We start from the raw sequence: 26,549 nt of genomic DNA, 5'->3' as shown, positions 1-26,549 counted from the left end.
ACACATTTTACTAAGTGGGCAGGAACTGTTGCAAAGGTGAGCAAGATGAAGTAAACAGACAGTGACTGCACCTTGCTTTACAGTGGCGTTATTAAAAAGTTGGTAGGAAGCAGCAGGCTTCATACTCAAAGGAACTTGCCTATTACAGTTACATTACCTGTTCAAGTCGATGTGCGATAATCTGGCACCTTAAATGATCTCATATTGCTGAATTATCTACAGTAACAGTGCCGCACACATGCACTTCAGATAAAAGGAGATGATATAGTTCAACTTCCGGGAAAATGGGAGTTTGCTGTGTGGTATAGGCGCCACAACCTGTGGGTAATTAAAATAAATAAATAAAATAAAAGTTGGATGTTTTGTTATGTTAGTGCCTTTTTACTTCTCCACGGTGACGTTGTCGGTTAGCGCAACCATTTTGGTATTTATTCTAATTAGTGTGCTTCGCTGACCAATGACAGCACTCCTCAGATAATCCTCAGCCAATCCGTACACGACGCTGTGACTCACCAAATAAGGAGAGACAGCACCAAATAAGGAAACATTGTATCTCTTTATAAGGAGGGAAGTAGTTCCTCGGCTGAGGTATTACTCCGCTGTCGCTTTCGCTGTCTTAAATTTTGAGGTTTATGTTCGTTTGTGACACACGGAAAGAGAAATACTGTAACATTATCTGAGAGAAACTTCGACTTGTGTGCGAGCAAATCGACACTCGAGCTATTTTCGGTTCACATGGCGGACTAGGTGACGTGGCGCAGCAATATGGAGGTCGCTCTTCGCGCTTTCCTTTTTGAGAAAGTGCTCAGAGTTTTGGAAATAGAGGAGGAGGGTGAAGCAAACTGAGCCGGGGTTGAAGGGTCTTGGGGGCAGCATCACTTTCGAAAGTTTGTCTCGGTAATTTCCTGGAGTCTCTGAACCATCATTTGGTCGGGTTTGTTTACATATCGTGGCCCGGACGTGTATGCGTTTTATCAGTCATTTACGAGGCAACCGAATCCAGCTGTCTTGGCTGGTGTTTAAAAAACTCGCTCCAGTAAATATATAATGTTACCGAGCCAGGTTGGATCGGCACCACCTGGAAACGGCTCGGGTTCAGGCAGGGGTACCACAGGACACGGCTCGGGGTTGGTCGGCAGCGGGATTCGTCCCGTTCTTGTCAGATCAGGGCAAGCTCTACCCGGGGTCAGCGAGAGTACCGGTGCTGCAGGGCGACAGGGGGACAGAGATACCATTGGGATGCTGGGAGCTAATGGTCCAGGGGGTCCGAGAGGTGCGAGGCCGGGGAACGGGACCGGTGTAAACCCTCTTCAGACTTCCGTTCAAAGCAGCATGGTGGGCTTAAGTCCAGGAGTAATGTTGCCTCACGGAACCCGCTTCGATCCGGACCGGGAGAGTGCGCCTCTGTGCAGCGGCTCAGATAACGACTCGGACTCCGGAGATGATGACGAACCCGTGGGTTCACTTGGGGACAGTAGGAGAGGGGTGAAGCGGGAGAGAGGGGAGATGGAGGCTGCGGTGTCGGGGCAGGAGGTAGGAGTATCTCCCGGAGGTTACAGCATGGTGCCCGGAGGGGTCGCCGGGGCAAAGCCGGGCAAGAAGACACGTGGACGCGTAAAGATAAAGATGGAATTTATTGACAACAAGCTGAGACGGTACACCACTTTCAGTAAGAGGAAGACGGGCATAATGAAGAAGGTGAGTCAGGTTATGCGTCTGGATCTCATCCAGCTGCGCCAGCGTTTGATTTGAGAGTCTCTTTTAGCTGTTGATTGGCCTGGAAGTACAGCAGTGTCACACTGTAGGGTGCTTTGCAGTCATTCATGGAAGTGCACTTGTTAATAACCTTTTAAAAAAATCACAACACCCTGGGACAGTGTGCATCTGTTATTACAATAACCACAAGAAAGACTTTGGGTTGGGGTTTTTCTTTTTTTTCATGTGAGCCTACATGCTGCTGACCTGATGTCAGTCTTGTGTCAGTGTATTTCTTATGAAAGACAAAGCCATTGTGGTCCAGAAGTGACTCAGTGGATGTGAGGAAGTCAGAACATTCATGACAGCCACTGGGCTTTAAATAGAATAGAGCAAATGACAGGTCTATTTATGACACCCCCAATCCCAACTATCACACACAGAAACGTATAAACTGATTCATGCATGCATACCCGCACACACCTTCACAGACATCCTTGCAACTATTAGATGTAGTTCTCATCACAAGTCACAGCCTGTTCACTCCGTCACTGCTTACAGGCGGCAGCCATGTGGCAGTAAGCAGCAGTCGGCCTGTATGTGCCAACAGCTAACTAAACCCCAGGGAAACAGACCAAAGAACGGTCAAAGAACACTGAGACAGAAGCGAGAAGCCTGGGTTGTGTGGTGGTGGTGGGGTGCTGTCTGTCTGTGCATGCATTATGGTGCTGTACATTACACAGACGTCTAAGTCTCACTGATGACTTGTCCTGGTTTCCAGTTTTGTCAGTTGACTCTTGCTCATAAGCAGGCGACATTAAAGATGACAAACCTTGCTTCTCAGTCATAACTGCTCTCATTACTGTCTCCTTAAAGCAACATTTCTGAGGAAATTCACAGCTCACCCACATGATTTGATGCCACAATAAAACACCACCGTTTGGTATAGAGTCACGGAGAGTGGATTACTTGAGCTGGGGTCAGCTGTTGACCACAAGCCCAGCAGTTATTGTGATGTGGACTCGACCACTTTTCATCATGACTTTAAATAAACACTTGTAAGAGGTGCTTTATTGGAGTCCAGGAGTTTTTTTTTTCCCCCTCTTTCCTTTAACTTGTCCCTGTGTTTCTTCGGCTGCACCATGCGCTCTGCTGTGTTTCTCTCTTTTTATGTATCCCAGACTGTTGTCGTGGAAACTGAGGTGTCTTTATGTAGGCTCTTGGCAACATGAACACTATTTGACACAGTGTGGGGATGGTTTTCTTTTCTTTTTTTCTTTTTTCTTTTTTTTTCTTTTTTTTTTTTTGAAAAGGTTGCCCACACTATGCCAGCCATCACAGAAAATGACAGGTGGGTGGAGTGGGAAGATTCATAGATTGGTCTAGGATGAGCCCACTTTCATTTTGAAGGATGCAGTTAGTGTAGCACAGGCCTGTTTGTTCTCTTCTTATGTGTGCCTCAGCTTGCAGCCTTGTAAACACACACTGTTAAATAATTACGTCAGTTTGAGGTTCAGGGTTACTCAATTAGTACTAATATGTGGCATATATGATATGACTTTCTATAGTGGGGAAAGCAGCACAAGTGGTATGAAGAACATTATGTGTGACTCAGCTCAGGTGCAGTGCTGTGGAATGGCCTCGGCTAAATTGAGTGCGTCCATATATTCATTATGCTATTACTTACACCTAAAGTTTTTCCTGCTTTGATGAGTTTAATGAAAGAATGATTTGTCATTTAATTGAAATATTACATTTTTTTTAAAAATGCTTTTGTGCCTATGAGTAATGACTTCATGAATTTCTTCACAAATAAAATTGTAACCATTAGAGAAATCATAACTTGTCAGCGTCACACACATTATTTGCTCCAAACCATCGTCTTCTAGACAGAATTCCTGCAAGACTGCTCAAGGAAGGATAAACCTATATTTATTTATCAGCTATGTACCACAGGCCGTCAGGTAGTTAAACCGTTACTTAGAAAGCCACCACTTGACTCGGCGTCCTTAGCAAATTGCAAGCCAATCTCCAAACTTCCTTTTATCTGCAGAGAAGTGGTTTATTTAAAAAGTTTCAGTCAGGTTTCAGAGCTCATCACAGTACAGAAACCACTTTAGTGAAGGTTACGAATGATCTTCTTATGGCCTCTGACAGTGGACTCATCTCTGTGCTTGTCCTGCAGGACCTCAGTACAGAGTTTGATGCTGTTGATCATAACATTTTATTACAGCGATTAGAGCACGCTGTAGGTATTAAAGGTACTGCGCTGCAGTGGTTTGAATAATTTCTATCAAATAGACTCCAGTTTGTTCATGTAAATGGAGAGTCCTCTTCACATAGTAAGTTTAATTATGGAGTTCCACATGGGTCCGTGCTAGGACCAATTCTGTTTACGTTTTACACGCTTCCCTTAGGCACTATCATTAGAAGGTGTAGCATACATTTTCACTGCTATGCAGATGACACCCAGCTTTATCTACCCATGAAGCCAGATAATAGGGCTGGGCGATATGACCCAAAATTCATATCTCGATATTTTTTAGCTGGATGGCGATATAAGATATATATCTCGATTTTTTTTTTTTTTTTTTTTTTTTTTTTTAAAGCCATAAGTTAAGAACAAAAAGAGAGTTCTTAGTCACACTGTGTCCCAGATGTCACACGGGCACTTTTATTTACATACAGCGTAGATGTACATGAAGAAATTACTCAAAAATAAATTATCAGCATTTATTAAATAATCATGGTCCATAAATAAAAGAAAATGTTGTTTTTGTGCATAACAAAAAGCTCACAATTGTGCAGTCAAAATGTAAACTAATAGACGCTGCGCATAATAACAAAGAGACAGATTTCACAGCTGCACCACGTCTCTGAACAGGTGCCATTTGTGGTCCTTATACACACAGAGTACGTATCACTCCGCGAGGCTCCTCCCCGGTAGCCGTAATCCTCCAAGACAATCCATCAAGCGGTGCAGCTCCGTAGCTTAGCAAAGTCATATTAAAACATTTTTTGACAGATTGCTGAGCGCTGTGTACCACATAAAATCGGTTCGCGGTCAGTAAGCACAACCAGAATTCATACATAAGGCGCACTGTCGAGTTTTGAGAAAATGAAAGGGTTTTAGGCCGTGCAGCCCCTCCGGGCTGCATGTCGTTAGCGCGGTTAGCTCGTTAGCACTTTCCTCTCAGACTGCAGGTTTACTTGTGGTTCTTAGATTTTTAATAGTAGACTGGGAGGCAGAGCCTTCAGCTTTCAGCCCCCTCTTCTGTGTAACCAGCTTCCAGTTTGGATTCAGGAGACAGACACTGTCTCTAGTTTTAAGATTAGGCTTTAAACTTTGATACCTTTTTGATAAAGCATATAGTTAGGGTTGGATCAGGTGACCCTGAATCCTCCCTTAGTAGTTACACTGTGATAGTTCTAGGCTGCTGGGGGATTTCCAGCACCTTTTTCACTCACTATGTCTTTAAATACCTCTCTGCATTTAATTATTTGTTATTAATCTCCGGCTCTCTTCTACAGCATGTGTTTTTCCCGTCTTCATTCACTCACCCACAGCTGGTTGTGGCAGATGGCCGCCCCTCCCTCAGCCTGGTTTTACTGGAGGTTTCTTCCTGTTAAAAGGGAGTTTTTCCTTCCCACTGTAGCCAAAGCGCTTGCTCATAAGGGATTCATATGATTTTTGGGACTTTTTGTTTTCTGTTATTAATGGGTCTCTACCTTAAAATACTGTTGTTGCAATTTGGTGCTATATAAATAAAATTGAGTAAAGAATACATTTTTCTGCTTCTTTTTCTTATAACTTTGGTGATTTTATGAGACTTTTAAGGCACAGTGTTAGGTTTCAGGAACTTTCTATTAGTATTTTATTTATTTCTTGACATAGAAGGTGAAGGACTGCAAACTACTGTGTATCTGGCAGTTATTCATTTTTCCTCAGGAATACATTGACATACGATTGCATTTAGTCTCAGCTGAATGGCTGATATTCATCTGCTGTGTTAAATATTTTAGTGTTTTGGGTTTTTTTTAATGGTAGCGTGAAATACAAAAAAGGAGAGGCATTGGCTTTGGCCAAATTGGAACTTCAGTATGGGTCAGTCCTAGATTTTTCAGCTACATGATGAATAATTTAGTCTACTAAAGTTTAGAGGATTAAAGGATGGCTGCCAATTTCACAGAGCCCTGCTTCTTATCTTCAAGTAGCATATTTGGTCTGAAAATAAAATAAAACATTTAGTAACACAATCATCAAATCCTTCTGAGAATATCTCTGAAAAGTTAGAACAAATATTATTTTCAGCACTTGAGATAGCTGCTGTACATAAACTGACTGCCCACTGTATTAGGTACACTTATTCAATTACTCTTAAAACCCAGATGTCTAATCGGCCAATCACATGGCAGCAGTTCAATACATTTAAGTACGTTAGCCATGATCAAGACGACCTGCTGTTCAAATGGAGCTCAGGAATATACAAGAAAGGAGATTTAACTGATTGAAGCCTGGTTGTTGACAGGTTGGTCCGAGTATATTAGAAACTGTTGATCTGCTGGGATTTCTTCACAACCATCAAAAATTTATAGCGAATGCTCCAAAGAAGAGAGATGGGGAGCAGTTCACGGGGTGAAAATGCCTTGTTTATGTCACAGGTCAGAAGAGAATGACCAGACTGCTTCGAGCTGATAGGAAGGTAACAGTAACTCAAACAACCACGGGTTACAACCAAGATATGGAGGAAAGCATCTCTGAATGCATCACATGTCAGACCTTGAAGTAGATAGGCCGCAGATGCAGAAGACCCCACTGGTGCCACCTTATCTGCTAAGAACATGAAACCGAGCCTAAAATCAGACAAATTTCGCTTGATCTGATGAGTCTTGAGTTCTTCTGCAACATGCAAATAGTATGATCGGAATATGGTGCAAACAACATAGTGTGGGTGATTAAGTACCAACTGTTAAACAGCATAGCCTACTTGACCATGTCCATCTCCTTATAACTGCTGTGTAACCATCTTCTCTAGGCTGCTTCCAGCAGGATGATGCATCATGTCACAAAGCTCAGATCATCTTACTGATTTCTTGAACACGATAAGTTCACTGTACTCAAACGGTCTCCACAGTCACCAGATCTCAGTCCAGTAGAGCACTTTGGGATGTGGGGGAATGGGAGATTAACATCATGGGACAGTTCCACAAAGATGGTTCTGAAGGCAGAAGGGTTCAACCTAGTATTTGCAAGTTGTACCTGACTAGTGTATGTAAGTTAAGCCAGCGTCCCCAACCCCCGGGCCGGTCCGTGAGTCTTTTGGTACCGGGCCGCAGGAGTTGAGGCTTGGGTGTGAAATATATGGTTTTCAGGGGTTTTGTCGGTTTATATCTTAATTTTTCTCTTTAGCGTTTTTATCGTTAACTCGGTTTCCCTGGGTCTTTCCCCTTGTGTTATGAATAAATCTTCTGTTTTTTGGTACCGGTACTGGTTTTATTTTGTTGTATTTGTCTGCGACACCTTAAAGGCCGGTCTGTGAAAATATTGTCGGACATAAACCGGTCCGTGGCGCAAAAAAGGTTGGGGGCCGCTGAGTTAAGCGATTGATCCTTACTGTGCCCATCTTTGTAAAATTGCTGAATGCGCCTTTGCATGAGAAGGGAAGACCAACCAAGACTTTCAAGGGATTTAAACCCACAGCTGACTTCTCTTAAGACTAAGTTTGGGACTTGCATTAATTAAGAAGACAAACCCTGAAAACCCTTTTTTGGGTGGGAGTGGGTTAAAACTACATTTACTTTCAGTTGTTTGTGGATGGGTCTTTTCTTTTCTTTTTTTTCTCAGTTATTTGATAAATAGACCTGGCTGGCATATTTTGTGGCATAAGAACCAATTACAGTCAGAGGAACACCACCGCCACCAGCAGCACCACCACACGCCCTGCAGTCATAAATATTTATGTAAAAATCAGCAGAGCAAGGAAACTTATTAAAGCACTATGTAGCTTGTGTTGCCACATAGCACTCTCAACTTGATAAATTATTCCTTTTCTGTCATGGATGTTGGCCAAACATCGAGCTCTGTTGTTAGGGACCCCTCCTCTGCAGGCAGCACTAAGTCGGAGTCGAATCGTTCAGGTTAAATAAGTGCAGCGTGCCGGCGAGCCGCTGCAGTTGCAGCTAGTCATCATTAGCCTTTATGTTCTCTGTCGTCATGTTACTGCACACTAAAGCCGATTATGTGGTCAGATAGTGAAGACAGGACAGATACGGTCCATAATGAGCACACTATGGTGGAGTAGACTCGGACAGCGACATGGGTTTTATAACTGCTCAATAAAACGCTTTAATTTGAATGTGATTCATGTCCTCCCCCTCCCCCTTTTTGCTGCGTCTGACAGTGTGTTCCGCTCCACCTTGCAACGGCACATCTGTCAGCTCGGCTCTGGGTACGCTGTGCTTGCCAAGGCGATGGTAACGGCACTGTGCCTTCGCAGCACCAGGAGCATCCTCCAGATAACTGATGACTCATGTAGATAAAGGCTTTCTCAGGAGTTCACACCGAGTGCAGCATCAGGGTGCACTCGGTCGTGTGTGTGCGTTGGATGGAGCTGAATCTCGGTGTGCTTCTCCCTTCGCTCTGGGGAGCTTTAATGCGAGTGTCTGCAAGCTGTGCGATGAATGACGAGCCGGCGGAGTGCGACGGAGACCTCGTGTTTTGCAGGCAGCCACCTCTGAGTGTTTAAAATATTCCTCCTGTCAATACTCAGTTACTACTATTCCCCCTGTCTATCAAGCTTGCACTTTCCTGCAATCAGTCTCTCGACTATATCACACTCTCTATTCTGGGAAGCCTTATCTTGTGTTATTTTAGTTTCATTTGTGCTATACGTCAGAGTCCACCAAAGAAGTATTTATAGATTCTAGTGTTCTCTTGGCTGTTTTCCCACAGATTCATTCCCTCCTCCATTTTTAGGGTTAATTTGCACATGATGTGAAGGTAATCCAAGCCCTAATTTGGCGAACTAGCTCTTTTTTTTTTTCTTTTTTTTTTTGATGTTTGGATTTCTAGCTCGACTCTTGGCCCGTTCTCTCGGTCGGTTAATCACATCTTCTTCTCACTTTCTCAGGCCTATGAACTCTCCACCCTGACGGGAACCCAGGTTCTGCTACTTGTGGCCAGCGAAACGGGTCACGTGTACACTTTTGCTACTCGCAAACTCCAGCCCATGATCACCAGTGAAACGGGCAAAGCCTTGATCCAGACATGCCTCAACTCGCCAGACTCTCCGCCGCGCTCCGACCCGTCCACAGATCAGCGCATGAGCGCCACCGGGTTTGAGGAGACTGACCTCACCTACCAGGTGTCGGAGTCGGAGAGCATGGGCGACACAAAGGTGAGTATCATAAAGTGAAAGCGGTTGCAGGCCGGTCCTCCAGCTGGCCAAGACAAAAAATACAAACATTTAATAAATAATAAGACTCGCTGCCTCGTTTCAAAAGAGCAAAGGTCAACTATTAATAATTTGCGCTCACTCCTGTATCTGTCTCCACAGCTCATCTCTCCTGCATTCAGGTACTAAAGTCATTGTGACTCACTGTCTGTTCTCTAATAGAGATATGGATTTCAGTGCAAATTAAAGAAAAACCCCAAAACCCCTCATAAAGCACAGTAGAGTCGCTAATGGATATAATGGGAAATCTCTCCAGAAAAGGCCAGCGTACAAGGAGAACAAATAAATCAAACCCACAAGCAGCTGTGGAAAATAATCTTTGTCCTATTGTAAACACACTTTTGAACTTTTGCCCGTTAACATGTGAGGCTTCTGGTTTGGGCTCGCGGTTTGGTTCTGGGCACCAAATCGTTTTTTCAGTGAAACCAAGAAGTCTTCAGTAGTCCTTCAAAGCATTCGTGCAGAAGGGAAAGCCGGATAAGACGTGCAGAATTTATCCCCGCTCCACCAAAAAGAGAGCCGTCTTCACTTTTACCTTTTTGACCCCTCATCCAGGAAAACCTCGTAACACTCGTGAAGATAAATCACTGCAGGCCTGGGCTGTGTTTGGACGAGAAACACGCGGTCTGCTATATGGAGGCTTTTGCTGTTTACGTTTGATTTTTGGGACAGAGACGTCTGATATTCACTTTGAGTTGTTTAACAGAATGTGTGAGTCTTAAAATATTTGGATGTTGCGCATTTTCACAATTTGCGTCATTATAGAAATGATAAATAATAATACAACAGGTAACCTTTCACTTAATTTCTCCCAATTATTATTTTAAGTTTGAATGAAAAAGTTTGGTTTCTGTGTCGTTGAACTTTAAAACATCTAAGGGTTTGAAGCGTTGAATTGATCGGTGGCTGTTGTCAGCTTTGTGCAATCACGTGCTGGATTCCCTCGACTGTTTACCCAGCTTAAGTATTCCCCTTTGAAGACGCACACTTCCATACTGTTTGCCCGCATGCTGTTTTCACAAGGCGCTAACTAACACATGCCATACATCGTCAGGGATGGGAGATCAACCTTTGCATGTTAAGCCACTCTCATGCCCGCTCTGCTCATTGATAAAAATTAGTTCTGCCTCTGTTGCCATATATGGTATGGTTTCCCTGCCTGCACTCTTGGCTGAGGCCCCTCACATTCCTTATAAGCTGCAGCTGTCTTTGGAGTCCTGTGATTCACCCCCCCAACACACACACACACACACACACACACACACACACACACCCTCCTCCACCACCAGCACCACCACCTCCTCTCATTTTAGTGATATGGAGGGCAGGGAGTGGGGGGGTAGGGGGTGGGTTCTGGAAGTAGATATGAGCGGGTGTATTGGAAACATTTTTCGTCCCATTTCATGTGACAGCTATTTGGGTGACTGGCTGTGATACTGTGACCTCTGAGCGTCCACTCCCACCCACCACCCCCAACTGCAGTTTTGAGTGTGGGAGGCTAGCGTGAGACCTCGTGAACCCCTGTGTACAGTGGGACGCAGCAGAAATCGTCAGCGGGCGAGATTTCGTCAGGCGGTTAGGACAGGACAAGCAGGTGGATCGGATCCCTCGAATGCGAGGGATCGTTTTATGTGTGTGCTTGCAGCGTGAACTTCTGCCGAGTCTGGACGCTGTTCATCAGGAATAGTATGTCATGAATACACTCCACTGTAGTCTAAACAATCCGGGTTTTGCAAAGACTGGTGGGGGAGCGGATAACCTTTTGAAGAAGCAAAAAGGAAAAGCTTAGATGATTGAAGTAGATGTAATTTGGTGCCTTTAGCATCGCTCATAAAATCAAATGACAAAATAAACTGATAGGGCTTAACAGAAACAGTGTAATAGCTAGTTCACTGATTGTCTTTCAATACCACTCTCGAGGCAAGCACACAGCGGCTTAGTTTAGATTAGCGAAAAGCCTGGAAAACAAAGGAAATGGCTAGCGTAGCTCTGTCTGTACTGGAGAAAAGGAAGATTTTATGCCTGAAATTATTCCTTGGATCGGAAAAGCTCAAGTCTCCCTAGTTTTGGAGCAAGTATCGTCTTTTAGAGTACAAGCCTTTATTTCTGATTTATTTGTATGTGTGAACTCTTTCATGGCATGCATTTTTGATTTCTCTTTGCTGATTGGGACCTGATGAATGTAAAAACAAAGAATTACCAGATTTTTTATTGATTTCTTTTTTACCTGATTTTTGTTTGAGAAAAATGAAATCCACATATGAGGACATTCGCTTTAAATTTTGAAAAACAGTGGCAGTATAACGTCCGTGTAAGTGGATATCAGGCCCTTGTAGAACAAAGCTTTGTATTTTGGGTTAGACAACCCAAAATGTGATGTCCACATATGTGGACGCCAGGTCCTAGGAAGTTAAAGGAGAAATGATTTGGTCTGCAGTACATTTGAGTGGCATGGTAGTGGAGCATTTAACACTGTTGGGTCACAAGCAGGTAAGCAGGTTCTCAGTTTGAACCCCAGCTTTGGAGTCTGCATGTTCTTCCTGTATCTGTGTTCACTTCATCCCAGAGTCCAAAGACATGCATACTGGGTGTAATTGGTGGCTCTAAATTGGCCGTGGATGTGAGGCAGATAAAGTAGTGGGAGATACACAGAATAAAGATTAAGCGTGACTTGTAGTTTAAAACACTTTGAGTGGTCAGCTGGAAAAGTTCAATTCAATTGTCTTTATTTATATAACACCAAATCGCAACAGCAGACATCTCAATGCGCTTTACATTGTAAGGTAAAGGCCTTACAACGACACAGAGAAAACACCAACGATCAAAGATGCTGCACTTTGGGAGGGTGAGAAGGAAGAACTAGCTTTTAACAGGAAGAAACCTCCAGCAGAACCAGGCTCAGGGAGGTCCATCCATCAATTGCTATATAGATGTAAGCATGTTGCACATTTCACAAAGTAAAACCAGTTCTGGTAACGTTGCGATGCTGGGTAAAATATAAAGACTGTGGTAGTGGGATCTTATCCATTTGATTTCCTATGCAAGAAAGCAAATGAGTCTATTCACCAAGCTGTGCACTGATAGATTGTTATTAAGCTATAACCTGAAAAAGCCACACGTCACTGTTAAACATAAAACATCACGAGTAAATTGGCATGATGGGGGAGGGGAGTTCTTCATTTCAAATAGTTGTTTATGAAATGATGGACAGCTCCTTTCTGCCTCGCAGCGCAGTGTCTTCTTTCCATCTGACTGGACCGATCCGTCACTAGCTGGGCTGTCATGTGTCTTTGCCTCTGATTTCTTCTTTGTGGTAAAACGCAGCAGCTGCTGTGGAAATGTTCTCACATTTTTCCCCTAGATATTGGTCGAAATTAGTCGGCACAGACTTCTTTCCTGAAGCGTTGCTTTGGCTCTACGTTCAGCAGTCTTCCAGTGCAGGATCAGTTCATTCCCCCTAAGAGTGCTTTTATTCGAGCCGAAAGGAGTCCTGAGACGATAAGACATTAAGATTAGTGTGTGACTCACTGTGGAAAATCCTCGCTTTTTTGTTGTTATTGCTCTGTCAGCACACATAAAAGCAGCAGTAACTTCAAGACGGTCCTCTCAGGACTTTTGAAAGGAATTGTGGGAGAGTGATGTGTGACGTAGAGTCTGAGTGAGGCATGTTAAGAGGAAAAGGTGGAATACATGAGAAATGAAACCACATTAGAGGGCAGATTTGTTGCTTTTTGCGCATTTCTTGCATTTTTTTTGGAGATAGTTTATGAGTAATACTACGTCCCTACAGTGCAGATGTTTGTTTCTTATGCTTTTTGGGTTATTTTTGGAAGGGGATAGCAAATCCCACAACTTATGCTTACTTAGATGATCTATCTTGGCATCGAATTCTCAGTATCAGAGTCGGCTCTGGTTTTCCCCCTCCTCCCACCCGCACTGTTTCCTTCTCCTTTTCTCCCGTACTTCATCCCTCACTCCCCCCTCCCTCCTCTTTGGTTCTGGTTGCTGGTGTCACTGCTGTTGTGCTCCTCGTGAAGTTTATTTGTTGCTGCGCTCATTATCACAGTTCACTTTTCCACGCAACACTGACCAGAAAACGTCCAGAGTGAGCTCACTTGTCCTGACTGAGCGGCGGCATGTTTGTTTTCCCCGGCAGCCCCGAGTTCTGGAGAAGAACAGATCTGACAGCTTATATCGCACATCTGTAAACATGTATGAAGCACGTCGATCGCGCTGGAGGTGGTGGAAAGCAACGTTGCGACAAAAGCCATGTCATCCACCCCCCGCCTCGCAATCCCGTCCTCCACCTCCCCCTTAAGTTTGCAGCAAGCAACTGGACAGGTCAGCCGCCATTGGCTGCACCTCCTCCACTTGGGCTGCCTTGCCTTTTTTAGCAGTCCCAAATGGAGCTGCAAATTCCATGTTGCTGGCAGGGTGACAGACTGGGAGATGGGAGCCAGCAAATGGGAGATTAGACGAGGGCCAGCCACCATTAAACTGCACAATGGGCTCTCCAACCAACACTGGACTAGCCTGCCAGTTGTCACCTTCAATTTGGAATGATTAATCCCACATGAATAGAGAATCATTTGTGTCCTTCCCTTTTTAATTACTCTCTCATTTCCTCCGCCTTTAAAACGGCTCCTTGTTTGGTGCCTGCGAATGTTGGGAAGCTTTTATTTTAATTTTTTTCCTCATGTACACAAACCTTGAGGATGCAGAAAATTTAAGAGAAATGAAAGAGCTATAAGAACATATTCTCGATGTGCGAATGTTTTTTTTTTTTTTTCTCATATTTTGTGTGATCTGTTTTTTTTTCTTTGTTTTTTTTAAATTTCATATGTTCACCGTGCATAGAGGAGAGCCAGGATGTGTAATACTTGAGATCCCCCCATCGCTGGGGAAAAAGATGTTCCTGTCTTGTAAAATAGATTGCATAGCAAACTAAGGGCTGCGCAGTCTGACTCCCAAAGATTCATTTCTTACTGGATACGACTCAGCCCTCCACTGCACAACTATAAATTTTGCCTTCATGTGCTGTGTTGGGGTACCTCATTATACTAAGCTGGATGTTTTACAAGGTCGTGCTTTGGTTAGGTTTAGTTTAGTTTTTAGTGTTCTGAGCCATAGTGAGGCTGATTTGAAAACCACAAATAAAAGGGTCGACTGTAGTCAACTTTTATTTAGATCAGCAGTTTACATCCAGGTTGGTGTGGCTGCTGCTACTGATGGATGTTAGTGGTTTGAGGCTGCGGCTGGCCACCTCCTAAATACACCAAGGTTCGTTCCCGACTCCTCCAGTCTGCATGTCAAAGAGTCCTTGTGGGGTGTGTTGGGAAAGATAGTTTAGCATAGAGCAAAGTGTATGGATGTGCTTGTTAATGAATGAGCAGTTTGAGACCTCTATTAGTGCCCTTTGTATTAAAATTTACCCATAGTTATGCTGAGACTTAAAACATAAAGCCTTAAACACTTACCATTTGAAGTAATATTCATTGTAAATGTAAACATTAATTAGCTATCAGTCACCGTTTTGGGCAAGTCACAGTTGTAGAAGCACTTTTTTTTTTTTCCTTGTAGTATTTCTTCCAAAACTAACAGATCATACCTTGATGTAACTTTCTCTCCCTATGAAAGTCACAGTCGGGATTGACCACCAGTGAGAATTTGGTTGGATAAGAACAAATAGTTGAAGGTACAGTCTTGGTACCTTTTTATTTTCACCGTTACCCTTTGAACTCATGCAGATGTTGCAGTCATGACTGTGAGTGTTTTCTCAACTCGCATACAGTGATTGTAATGATTTAAGATTTCGGTAATTGTGTATATGTGGTAGGATGTAAGTGGGCAGGAAAAAGTACCTGCTGAGATTTCCATCCACTCAGTAATCTGAACCAAGGCGGCCGCTTAATATCGTCTGCAGTCAACACAATATAAAAGTATAACAATAACTTACTGACTAGTTAATTCGGAGCCAATATTAAGTGTTATCTGCTAAACAGACTGTTGGTGTGTTATGGTAAAAAGGGGTGGAGTTCATGCTTATTAATATGCTGTATCATTTTGTAACCGTGTACTGAGATAGGAGATGAACGAGGCTTAAGCAGGAAATGACAGAGCTGAAGCGTTGGCTACATCACAAGAATGATCCTCTGCTCTCGCTTCTGTTCTGAAAGAATGCATTACACCACCTCGGCCTATGTTTACTATGCACCGCCGTGACTGAAATGAAAGCCAGCACCGTTTATAGACGGGCCAGTTGAACAGGAGACACACGGAGATGGTCAAACAAACCAGTAGGTCAGAGCAAACTTGGCTATGTAGGTCACAGAGATAGTGGGGGTACGGCTGGACTGTTTGACTAGCACAAAGGCTAATTGCTCTATTTGACCCTCTGAATGCCAAACCCCTGCTCCCTATTGGATCTCAGGAGGGACAGGAAGCAGAAGACACACGTTTAAAAAAAACGGAGCAGTTCTTCAGAGCGGCATATCTGTCTGCTTCAGAGTCGTGTTTTGCGACCTGAACGGTGAGAGCTGCTTGGTGTCAGATGGCAGCCGTCTTTACACGTGGCCTCCTGCTGCCTCTGCGGGCCGGAAAGGGTTAATTCTCCCTCAGAGGTGCTCAGGTTTCCCGCCAGCTGTCTGTGCCCTCAGCTGTTTGTACTCTGCCCCTGTCCTGTCCCCTGTCTCAAACCTCACACACAGGTCTGACTCTGCGCAGTCTACCCCCCCCCCCCCCCCCCCCCCACACACACACACACACACACACACACACACACTTTCTACTGCTACTGTAGCTAAAACCCTACAGTTACACTTCAAGCTCTGTTGGCTTTCATGAAATACTTTATATCTCCATTTTTACTTGTGGTCTCATTGCTTTTTTCCCTCTGTGCCATCAGTGATACCTGTGGCCCGTGCACCAGTGCAGACCCGGTTACCCCCCTTTGTCTAGTTTAGTTTAGTTTCATTGTTAAGCCTCCTGGGAGAAGGACGGTGCAGTGACAGCTGTGCCTCACTCTGTCAGCAATCACTCGCTGATGAATGACAGTTATAGTATAGCAAATGGCCGACAGGCTGTTGTTGTGTGAATTTATTTCGTTTTCCTTTTTGGTTGAAAGGGCAGAACAGCGCTGCGAGGCCCTCCCCCCTCCGACTTTCCAGCTGCTGTTTAACTAAAGAGGTAAAGGACCTTGAACTGTCACAGCCCCTCAGCAGAGCCTGGAGTTGAGTGGACCAGCTAACTAAGAGCAGTGCAAAGTTTTGCACTTGTAGATTCTTGTAAGCGGAGCAGCTTTTCTCAGACTTGTCTGTCTGTAACCCCACAGTTAAAGAGAGTGAAGTCTGGAAGACTCTGCGTTAACTGCGACACTTAGAGGAGTTTATAGGCTTTAAAAAAAAAGCCTTTGTTTAATGATTAGTCGGAGCCATGCTAAAAGACTGTTGTAAATATTACTATTTGATTAGACTGCAGTGTGGCGTAAGACAGCAAGCTTGTCCTTACAGTAGCTCCATTTATGTGTTTGCATGGCTAGTGTGTGGTTGGAAGGGCTTATCAGTAGCATGCTGGTTTCTCCACCTCTCACCCACGTTATCAGTTACATATAAAAGCCAATAGGACTGAGAGAAGAAGGCTTCGCCTACTTCTATATGATTTTCCTCTTATCAATAGCAGGTGCACACTTACTTTTTTTTTTGGAATTTCAACCCTATAAGATGCAGTACGCTTGCTTCACTTGCTTCCTCATAGTAAGCCGGTGTGATGTTGCAGGCAGATGTGTTTTCCAGACATTATACATTTATTATTCACTCACTCTGCATCTTTGAAGGATCCAGCCACGTAACCGACCACCTAAATATGCTCTAACGTGAGGTGGAATTTTTCTTTTTTTTTTTTTCCAGCTTGTAACATCAAATATTTTAATCGTTTATCACCAGGAAGTTGGCTGGCCTCAAACTGCTGACAGTATAAATGACATTGGGGGGGTAGGGGGCAAGTTCCAGAGTTCATAGGCAGCTGACAAATAGTGCAGCAAGTTAATGGTAATTGTATTATATCCATGTAATATTTCATTGTGTATGCAGCTGAAAAAAGCAGACGGGGTGATATATGATGACTGCTTCTAACCAGACTAAAGGGAGCTGATATGTTGGCCACATCAGGGTTAGCTTTTGAAATTAAAAATCCTTTTTTATTTTTATTTTTAAATCCTCTGTGGAAATGTTAAGAGTCCGAGGATCCCTGTTGGATGTGGATGCAGCTCTCTTTGATTGAATCCAATCACCTGGACTCAAGCCCTCAAAGAACACTGAACCCACATAGACGTGCCAACTATTAAATGCCTTCTAATGTGTAGGCTTACTCCCATTGTGCTATTAGAGATCATTAGTATCATGTGAATAAGAGCTTGTGCGAGTGTGTAGAAACGGGCACGGTGGGTTTCGATGTACTTTATAGTCTCGGCCTAACGCCTACTCTGCTCTTATCATGCAGCCCACTCGCCAACACATCCTGCTCGGCGGTTCAATGGATGTTCGCATTAGCTCTTTGGTGCGATGCTACATCTCACATCCTTTCATCTCAAGTTTGCCTCATCTGCCTTATTTCTGTGCCTTTTTCAAAAAGGTATTATTTTATTTTTGCAAAGCCGCCGTGTTACGCGGTCAGTTAGTTGTCATAGAAACTCAACAAAATTATAAAGCGGCGGCAGATCGGGTAGGGCTGGATGTTAATTGCAGGAGAAACGGCTGCAGATGATAAATGGCTGATGCCGAGTAGTCAGGTGTTGCACAAAAGAGGATGCACAGTCATGTTCCTCGCTCTCACTGTTATGATTTTAATAGGTTTTTGTTTTTTTTCCTCTCTCGGGGGTTATGGAGTTGCATTTTAATGGGGTTTCAAATGTTTTTCCAATTAGTCTGAAGTTGCCATTCATAATAAAATCCCTGCGTTCGGAGCTGACTTGAGAATCCATCTCGCTGCTCTTTGCAAGGCTCGGTGTCGTCGTGCAGAGAAATGCTTCCCTGTGCTGCTCACTGTTTTACATATGGATGCAATTAGAAGAGTCCCAGGCTGTTTCTTTAGCTTGTTTATGCCATTTGCCCTGTGATTGTTAAAACCTGCTTTGGTTTATGTCAGCCATCCATTGGTCCCTGAAATGCTCCGAGAATTAAAGGCTTCTCCCTTCAACCGTCCTCGTGTTCAGCTGCCCGTGGAGGAAAAGCCCCATTAATTGTGTTGTTTTAGGTGTGCAGTTGTTGGCGTTTCTGGAGCTGGAAATGCTAGCCTCAAAAACGCCACCTTGAACAGTTACTCATTTAAGCTGAAGTTTTTAATTCGAGGCTTTATTAAGTCCTAAATTTCCAGTTCGGAACATGTTTTCAGAATTTTGACACGAGCCGGGGAACGCCGAACTAAACCCTTTGGTTTCTTCCCACAGGACGCCCTGAAGCCGACGTTCACAGTAGCGACCCTGCCAGGCTCGGCCAGCAGCGCCCAGTCCACAGTACCCACCACCTCCACCACCATGCAGGTGAGCAGCGGATCTTCGTTTCCCATCACCAACTACCTGGCCCCCGTCTCGGCCAACAGCAACATCAGTGCCAACGGGACCGTCCTCAAGACTGCCAGCGCCTCCACGGGGGTCATGCAGCTGCCCGGCGGCTTCACGTTCATGCCCGGTACGTTGGAGAGCAAACACCCACCCGGGCTTCTCGTCCTCATCATCCACAGCTCAGTTTTTATACTCCTAATGATTTGTTTGTTTTGACCTCATCCTTTGGAAGAGACACTCCTGCTGGCCTTCATGTTTTGTTAATGTCATCGTGCTGTCTAGCTTATTAGCTGATTAGAATGAAAATGGCACTGCGGCGTGACCTCAGCCGTCATCTCAGAGTGCTCGTGCCCCCCCTTCTCTCTCTCTCTCTGGGCTGTTTACATCACACAACAGCTCTTCATAGCCAACACTCGGGTTTTTACAAAGCCCCCAGTATTCAGGGGAGCCACGTCTGTTGGCGAGTGGCCCTGCCTTTGATTGTCACTTGGGGACAGGAATAATTAGGTGAGAGGGACACAATAGACCTGGCAGCGAGGGCTGATGAACAAGGGCCATAATTAGTCATGAATATTCAATGAAGGATCGGTGGCTTGCGCTGACATTATATATGAGGATGTGAGGCGGACTTTGTGGAGACAGAGTGGTCTCGACCGAGACGTGACCCTTCATTTAGGGCAGACGCTTTAAAACCCAAGGGAAGTCGGTGAGGACTTTAGGGCTGCAGGCTTCGATCTGAGGTCCCCTCCAGAGTGTCTAAATGATTTCTCCCTTAATTGTTCATTACGCTTCCCCTTTTCAGATACGGGTCTATAGGGGCACTTCCAAGAGGATCACAGTTGCCCGTCAAGGCATTAGAAATATTAAAAATTCAATAAAAGATATTTAAAATGATTCCTTCTGTATAGGATGCTTTGGAATATTTATTTGCTCTGTTCACAGTTCTGAGGATTGTTAGACAGTGGGGGCAGTCTTTGCCATGTTGTCTTCTGTCACAGTAGTGTCGCTACAGCTGTGAAGCCAAACATGCCCAGTGCTCGTCAGAGTTGTATTATCTTAGCACTGACAGTAATGTCACTCGCTAGATTTTGCTGTCTGTGCTCCGCCACAGCGTCTGACGGCGCAGACACACGATGGCCTAATGGGGACTATTTGTTATCTTGACTGACGTGTGAAGGACAGCCAGGCAGTGCCTCTGTCCTCCCGCCTTTTTAAAAAAATGTGGGTTTTTTTCTTCTTTCACCATCTTACTCTGCAACCTTTACGCTCTCTCTTTCTCTCTCCCTCTCTCTCGCTCTCTCCCCCCCACACCGCACCCTCTGTTGCTTTCTCTCTCGCTCGCTCACTCGCGCCCTCTCTCCCCCTCACCACCTGTCTGGCACATAGCAGCAGCGCCAGGTGGAACAACACACCCTCCCACACTAAAGCCTCCTCAGCTGACAGCTTGAAGGGGCCTGCCCCCACCCTACTCCAGCAACTGTCTGTGGAGCATATGACCAAACGTGAGGGTGTAGCTCCAGAGTCACGTTCTAGAAATGAAATGGCTGGCATTAGTTCACTTGGATGGAGGAAGATGAGAACAAGTTGTGCAGCAGGTGGATGATTTGGGATTTACAAAAGGACAGTTTCACCTAGTTAGTGTTTACGTCACATGACCTATCACACGCCTGCAGATTCAGGTTTTACAGCTTTTTGAACACACACCTTTGAGTGCTGAAAGTAAACGCCACACCACTAGGTGACCTCTGATTTGTCGTTTACTCACGTGGCTATCTATGAAATTTCAACTTCTGCGTTATTTTCAGTCGGTGACCTTTTATAAAAGCGTCACTTGCTAACCCAAAGCACACTGTGGAATTTTGACCTTGTAGGAATGTGTAGAAGTTGATAGTTTTGTGCACTTATGTGCACGCTGGTGGCACAATTCACACCATGCCATCGGTGTCAGGCTATCACGCCAACATAAGAGCATCAAGCATTGTCCAAGGAAATAACTACATTTAAAAAATCCAGTTTAAAAGACTCACAAAACACGCTTTGCAAGTGAGACTCACTCACGGAAAATCATTCATTCTGTTTGTTTGGTTGCCGTCACGTTATCAGGCCGGTGTTCTAAACGTTAAAAAAACATATTGATTAAAGCCCTGGTAAATGTTAAAAAAAGAGAAAGTGTGTTTCCAGCCTAAAGTGCTGCCAAAATGTCGAGCAACTGAAGGTATTAAACGACTAACAGTGACAGTGAACTCCATGCGAAATGAACGTATTAGCTCTTTCTCAAACTGCATTATCCTTTCATATTTAGACTTAACCTTAGAGTGTGTGTGTGTGTGTGTGTGTGTCTGTGCGTGTGTGTGCGTGCGTGTATTTGTGTGCACACCCCTGCAGCAGGCACTCCTCTCCCTCCTGGTACCCCCACCATTCCTCTGAGTCAGTTGCAACAGCACTCCTTGGCCCTCCAGGGGCAGCATGGTCAGGCCCTGGCCGTCACCCCACAGCCACAGCAGGGACAGCAGGCTGTCTTCCGCTTCCCTGCTGCTGTCTCCCTCACAGGTGACATGCTCTGCATGCTGCCACGACTGTGCGTGTCCTGTGCTAATCATGTCTTCATAAACCTTCTGCTGCTAGCACTGCTAACGCTCCCTTTTCTGCTCTATAATCATGTACCTAATGCTGCTTGCATGACTTCTACCTCGTCTACCATTCGCTGTCCTCACTGCTGCACCCCTCATCCCTAACACACTACTGCAGCCCTTCTGGGCCTGGGCGAGGTGTTTGATGACTTACCGTAGTGGCTTTTTGCCCGCTGTGTCTCTCCAGGCCCAGGGGTACCCCAGCAGCTCCAAGCTATCCAGGTCCATCCTAACACCCAGCCCACCTCCAACAGTGACAGCAGCCCTGAGATCTCCCACACCTCTACAAACTCCACTGGTAGGCCAACCACACAGACACTCGTGTGTCTTTCAGGCAGATTTACGTGTTCCAAACAGGGTTTGTAGATTTTCTTAGTGAACCAAAGTTTAACAAAAACTGCACACTGGTCCCACAACATTAAAACTACAGTGTACATAATTATTCCCATCATGATGGCGAGTGGAAATGGGATCCCTTTGTGAGTTTTTGATTGTTAATTTTTAGTAAGAAAATCCTTTTAGGTCATAATATGTTGTGTTCTTACTGTGTGCACTGTTTGTTTTTGCTCTCCTCTTGTTTGGATGAGTTGATTCCCAGAGGACGGAGTAATATTGCCACTCTACATTGCATGAGTAGGAGTTAGCAGTTGAATTTGGATAGATATGAAGTGCCATCTGCTGGCCAGTGTGCATAAACACCACTTAACCCATTGAATGACGCTTCCCTCCCTTTCTGGCTCTTCTTGCAGCCACAGTAAGTCTCCCAGCAACCATTGTCACTTCATCAGTGCCAACGTCTGTGGCAGGTCACATGATGTACCCCAGCCCGCACACAGTGATGTACGCCTCCACGCCCACGCTGGCAGACGGCGGGTTGGCTGTGCTCAACGCCTTCTCCCAGGGGACCTCGGCAATGCAGGTGTCCCACGCACAAGCCCAAGACACAGGTGAGGCTCCGAGCACACACAGCTTCCTGAGTGGCTCATGTGGATTGCATTGTAATTAATTGTGATGTCCACGGGTCATTTTTGTCCTCTAAAGAAATCTTTTGCTATCAAAAATGTGTTTTTTATTCATCAAATGGTCTGAAAATAACAGAAGTTATTCATTACTATACTATGAATGATTGGAATAAGTTTCAAGTAATTTGATTTATTTATGTGGTTTTTATTGAATTTTATAACGTTGGTGGTCCTCGTAGGACAAAAATGACCCCAAAGTACAAAGTGTTGCAAAGAGCCGTATTTTCACACCATACTGCTTTCAAACATCTTTGATCTTGGATCACTGATGTGTCGGGTCAAGCACTGGTCATAACAACCACAACAGGCAGCACAATGAGGAGGCAGGTGCTCTATATTCAATGAAATTTTATTTATACAGCGCCAAATCACAACAACAGCCGCATCAAAGTGTTTCGTATTGTAAGGTAGACTCTACAATAATACATACACAGAAAGTATCCTCAAAAGCACTGGAGATTTGCATACTTTGATGAGCATACTTTTTTTTACCATGTTGTGCAAAGCAATGACCAGTAGGACAAAGCACATATTGTCCTCTAGTATAATGAGGAGGGAGAATCAATGTTCAGGAAGATCCAGGGTTAGAAGATATAGAAAATATTGTCAATATTTAGAGCACATGCTACCCTTTCTCTGAAAAAGCACATCAGCCACCTGCAGAAGTGGAAGAAGGCTATGAAGTGAAGGAAAGTGATGAAGAATCTGAACTATGTTCAAGTAGGTTCTCAGGCATCCAGGACATGGTAGTCTGAGGAGCTTGGAGAGAAAGTGACTGGGCTTCTTGAAGTTTCTTGAATTTTCAGAATGTGAAACTGAAATAGAAGATGTGTCAGAGGACTACACATCATCCATTTCAATTATGATGAAGACAAAGAATCAAGCAGGAAAGAGGAATCAGCTGAGACAGAGGAATATTTGCAGTAACGTGAGGAAACACTGATCTGGTCTTCTAACCTTCCCAGTGACAGACGATGCATGACTCTCTCATGTGCCTCAGAGAAAGATGATCTACCACAGTCCAAGCACATGTGCCAGGTCCCATACTCCTTCAGTGGCTTTTCTACTCGAGTACTGAAAGCATTATACACAGTGTATTCTGCTTGTATTCTGCTTTTTAACGTTCACATGCTGATGGATGCATCAGAGACCAAGTTGGGGTTCAGTAACTTGCCCAAGGACACCTTGGTAAGAACTCCAGACTAGAGCACACAGAGATTGAACCAACAACCATCCAATTAGCAGATGACCTGCTCTACAGCCAACTCAATGATGAACAAGGAGGGACAACAAGAGAGGAAGAAAAATGGACCGAATGCAGCTGTAGGCATATGTGGGTGTGTTGATTCTTACTGCCGTGCATCCAGTAGAGTCGCTACGGCCAGTTTATGACATCCTGAGTCTGGTAGAGAAGTTTTCATGCTGACACAAGATTAATCATAGAAGCACAAAAAGGACATAATTTCTTGATAAAGACACAATAGATGATCGTCGTTCATGACACAAACGTGCTCCCATTTGAGGTGTATGGTGTGTGTTGGTGTTGACTTGACTTGAAACACAAGTGGGTGTTCCTCCTGCTGTGATGTAAGATCCTGGTACTGATGTGACTGTATGAGCACCAAGTCCCCTTCAGAGGACTCTGTCCCCTCCAACAGAACATCCAAGTAAACCAGGGAACTTTGAGACAAAAACATGGGCAGCATGTGATGCAGGTCCAGCTGTACATGGAACATGCTCGTGTGCGATGGCAAACCGTCTGTCCTGCAGTCAGGACACGAGTTGTCCCTAACATTGCAGGTTTCCAAAAGAAAACAATCACCTGTAACAGCTTGTTTACTGTATATGACCCTTGGCCTGCAACTGCAGAAAGAATGCTGTCCATGATGGGACCAGTGCAGAGGAATAAACCTGAGCTTCCTCCTGCACTTGGGTCAAATATGGACACGCCTTTGTCCTCATGAAAGTTTGCCTTCACTCAGACTCATGCCCTCCTACCATGCCAAAATATAGAAAACTGTCAGGCAATGAGTTGAAATAAAGTTGAATAAAACCTTGAAACACAGAGATGGATGATATTTTATACTTGTTGCTTGTGTGATTATGTGCTGCCATTTAAAATTTATAAATGGTTCAAAAAAAGAATTCTCACTAAAGTTCAACATACAGCACTCTGTATGTTGAACTTTAGTGAGAATTCTTTTTTTAATTTTTTTTTTTTAATTTTTTTTAAATATTTAATTTAATTAAATATTTAATTTTCTTGTTTTATTTTCGCTAAAAAACAGGGTGTATTTTTTGTAAACAAGGTCTGGTGGCCCTAAAATGTAAAATGTTGGGTAAATTATGTGTTAATGTGTTGGTCTTAAGTAAAACTAAGGTGTAACACTGAATTGATTGACAATTTATACTTTATACTTTAAAAAAACAGTCAAATGAAGTGGGGACATTTTTGACCCCTGAGGACCACCAGTGTGATTATTTGCTGCCATTAAAAATTTATAAATGCTTGAAAAAAAACTTTCTCACTAAAGTTCAACATACAGCACTCTCTAGTTATTCAGATAGTCAAAATTATCTAAACAATTAAATATTTTATTTTCTCAATTTGTTTTCGCTAAAAAAAAGGGTGTATTTTTTGTAAAGAAGGTCTGGTGGCCCTAAAATGTAAAATGTTGGGTAAATTATGTGTTAATGTGTTGGTCTTAAGTAAAACTAAGGTGTAACACTGAATTGATTGACAATTTATACTTTATACTTTAAAAAACAGTCAAATGAAGTGGGGACATTTTTGACCCCTGATGAACTGCATTGTATGCAAATCGGGAGGACATCACAAGGGTTAAAAAAGTGTAATCAATAAATTCTAATCAATGTATCTTTTCCTTTTTTTTTTTTCTTTCTTTCTTCACATAGGTGGTGTCCCTCAGGTGTTCCTCACAGCACCTCCAGGCACGGTGCAGATCCCTGTCTCAGCAGTGCAGCTACACCCAGTACGGCAAGATCTGCATTTTACAAGTGAAACTCTCAAATTCCCTACGCAACCAGCATGCCATGTGACCGCACTAATGCATCCTAACAGAGCACTGGCACTCAGGAGGCCACAGGCTCTATCGAGCCTGTGGCTCTTGTTTTTTGAATGAAAGCTGGCATAGTGTCTTACTTGTTTTCTACACATGCTATAGACTCAAAACCACCTTGTCAGTGCATGGAAACCAGAACTTGAATATTTAGGAGTTTATTGATGTCATTTTATATCAAATTAATCTGTATTTTATACTATATGCAGATGGGAAAATCCCCTCACTGAACTGGAATAGGAGAAATAGTCCTTTAATTGGATCTAACGTCTCCTAATAGATAAGACCGCAGCCTACACACATAACAGAGAAAACATCAGCATCTGTTGCAGCATCACTCTGTGATAAATGGCATGCACTTTAGCAGGATCTCCATCTGCACTGCGCGCTGTGTGATGTGATGACGTGCGATGGCTGTCTGATGTAGTGTCTCCTGACATCGCTCTGTTGCCTTCCAGATGGTGATTGGCCAGCAGTCGAGCGGCAGCAGCAGTAACCTGACGGAGCTCCAGGTGGTGAACAGCACAGAACTCAAAGAGTGACTGACAGACGGCTGGAGCTGTTTAACACGGCAGACCCAGGGACACACACACACACACACTGACTGACATCTCTATTTATTGATGCCTTCCTTTGTGGGTTCACATCATACTTCTGAATGTGACTTTATAATACATACACACACACACACACACACACACACACACACACACACACACACACACACACACAAAATCAAGGGCCTATGTGTGGCAGGCCCTTACACAGTATATTTTGGAATATATATATATATATGATGCATAGGAGATATAGCGCTAAATCCATCATCGGAACCTATTTTCTATGCCGTTTGATGGTGTTATTTTTGCGCGTGTGTGTGTGGTTTTTTTCTTTATTTTGACATTATGTAATTACATGTGTGTACACACACACACACACACACACACACACACACACACACACACACACACACACACACACACACACACACACACACAGAGCAAAGTGCCACAGCTTCACACCAGCCAAAGAGACATTTGTTTGTCTGAATGTTCCAGTGTGAGCAGTTTGTGCACAAGCATGTGTCAGTGTGTGCGCACATATCTGAGGTT

At 44.0% G+C, this 26,549-nt stretch overlaps 1 protein-coding gene across 6 annotated transcripts; it reads left to right on the top strand.

The window, feature by feature from the left end:
* The first annotated feature begins 588 nt into the window (after positions 1 to 588).
* Positions 589 to 26,435, top strand: srfb (serum response factor b). Of its 6 annotated transcripts, none has more exons than XM_080869379.1 (8): positions 589 to 1,698; positions 8,826 to 9,092; positions 18,592 to 18,832; positions 21,091 to 21,255; positions 21,523 to 21,633; positions 22,142 to 22,282; positions 25,274 to 25,350; positions 25,896 to 26,435. In XM_080869379.1, exons 1-8 carry the CDS (start codon positions 1,048 to 1,050, stop codon positions 25,977 to 25,979), a joined length of 1,737 nt encoding a protein of 578 aa, XP_080725505.1. In that variant the 5' UTR covers positions 589 to 1,047; the 3' UTR covers positions 25,980 to 26,435. The 6 variants fall into 6 exon arrangements, with proteins under 6 accessions (XP_080725505.1, XP_080725503.1, XP_080725502.1 ...); XM_080869377.1 differs by having other exon boundaries at positions 590 to 1,698; positions 21,094 to 21,255; positions 22,085 to 22,282; XM_080869376.1 differs by having other exon boundaries at positions 590 to 1,698; positions 22,085 to 22,282.
* Positions 26,436 to 26,549: the final 114 nt, after the last annotated feature.

This window comes from Rhamphochromis sp. 'chilingali' (assembly GCF_963969265.1).
Source record: "Rhamphochromis sp. 'chilingali' genome assembly, chromosome: 20".
NCBI lineage: Eukaryota > Metazoa > Chordata > Actinopteri > Cichliformes > Cichlidae > Rhamphochromis > Rhamphochromis sp. 'chilingali'.
The sequence above is the reverse complement of the archived record's forward strand: the minus strand, read 5'-3'. Positions and strand labels throughout refer to the sequence as shown.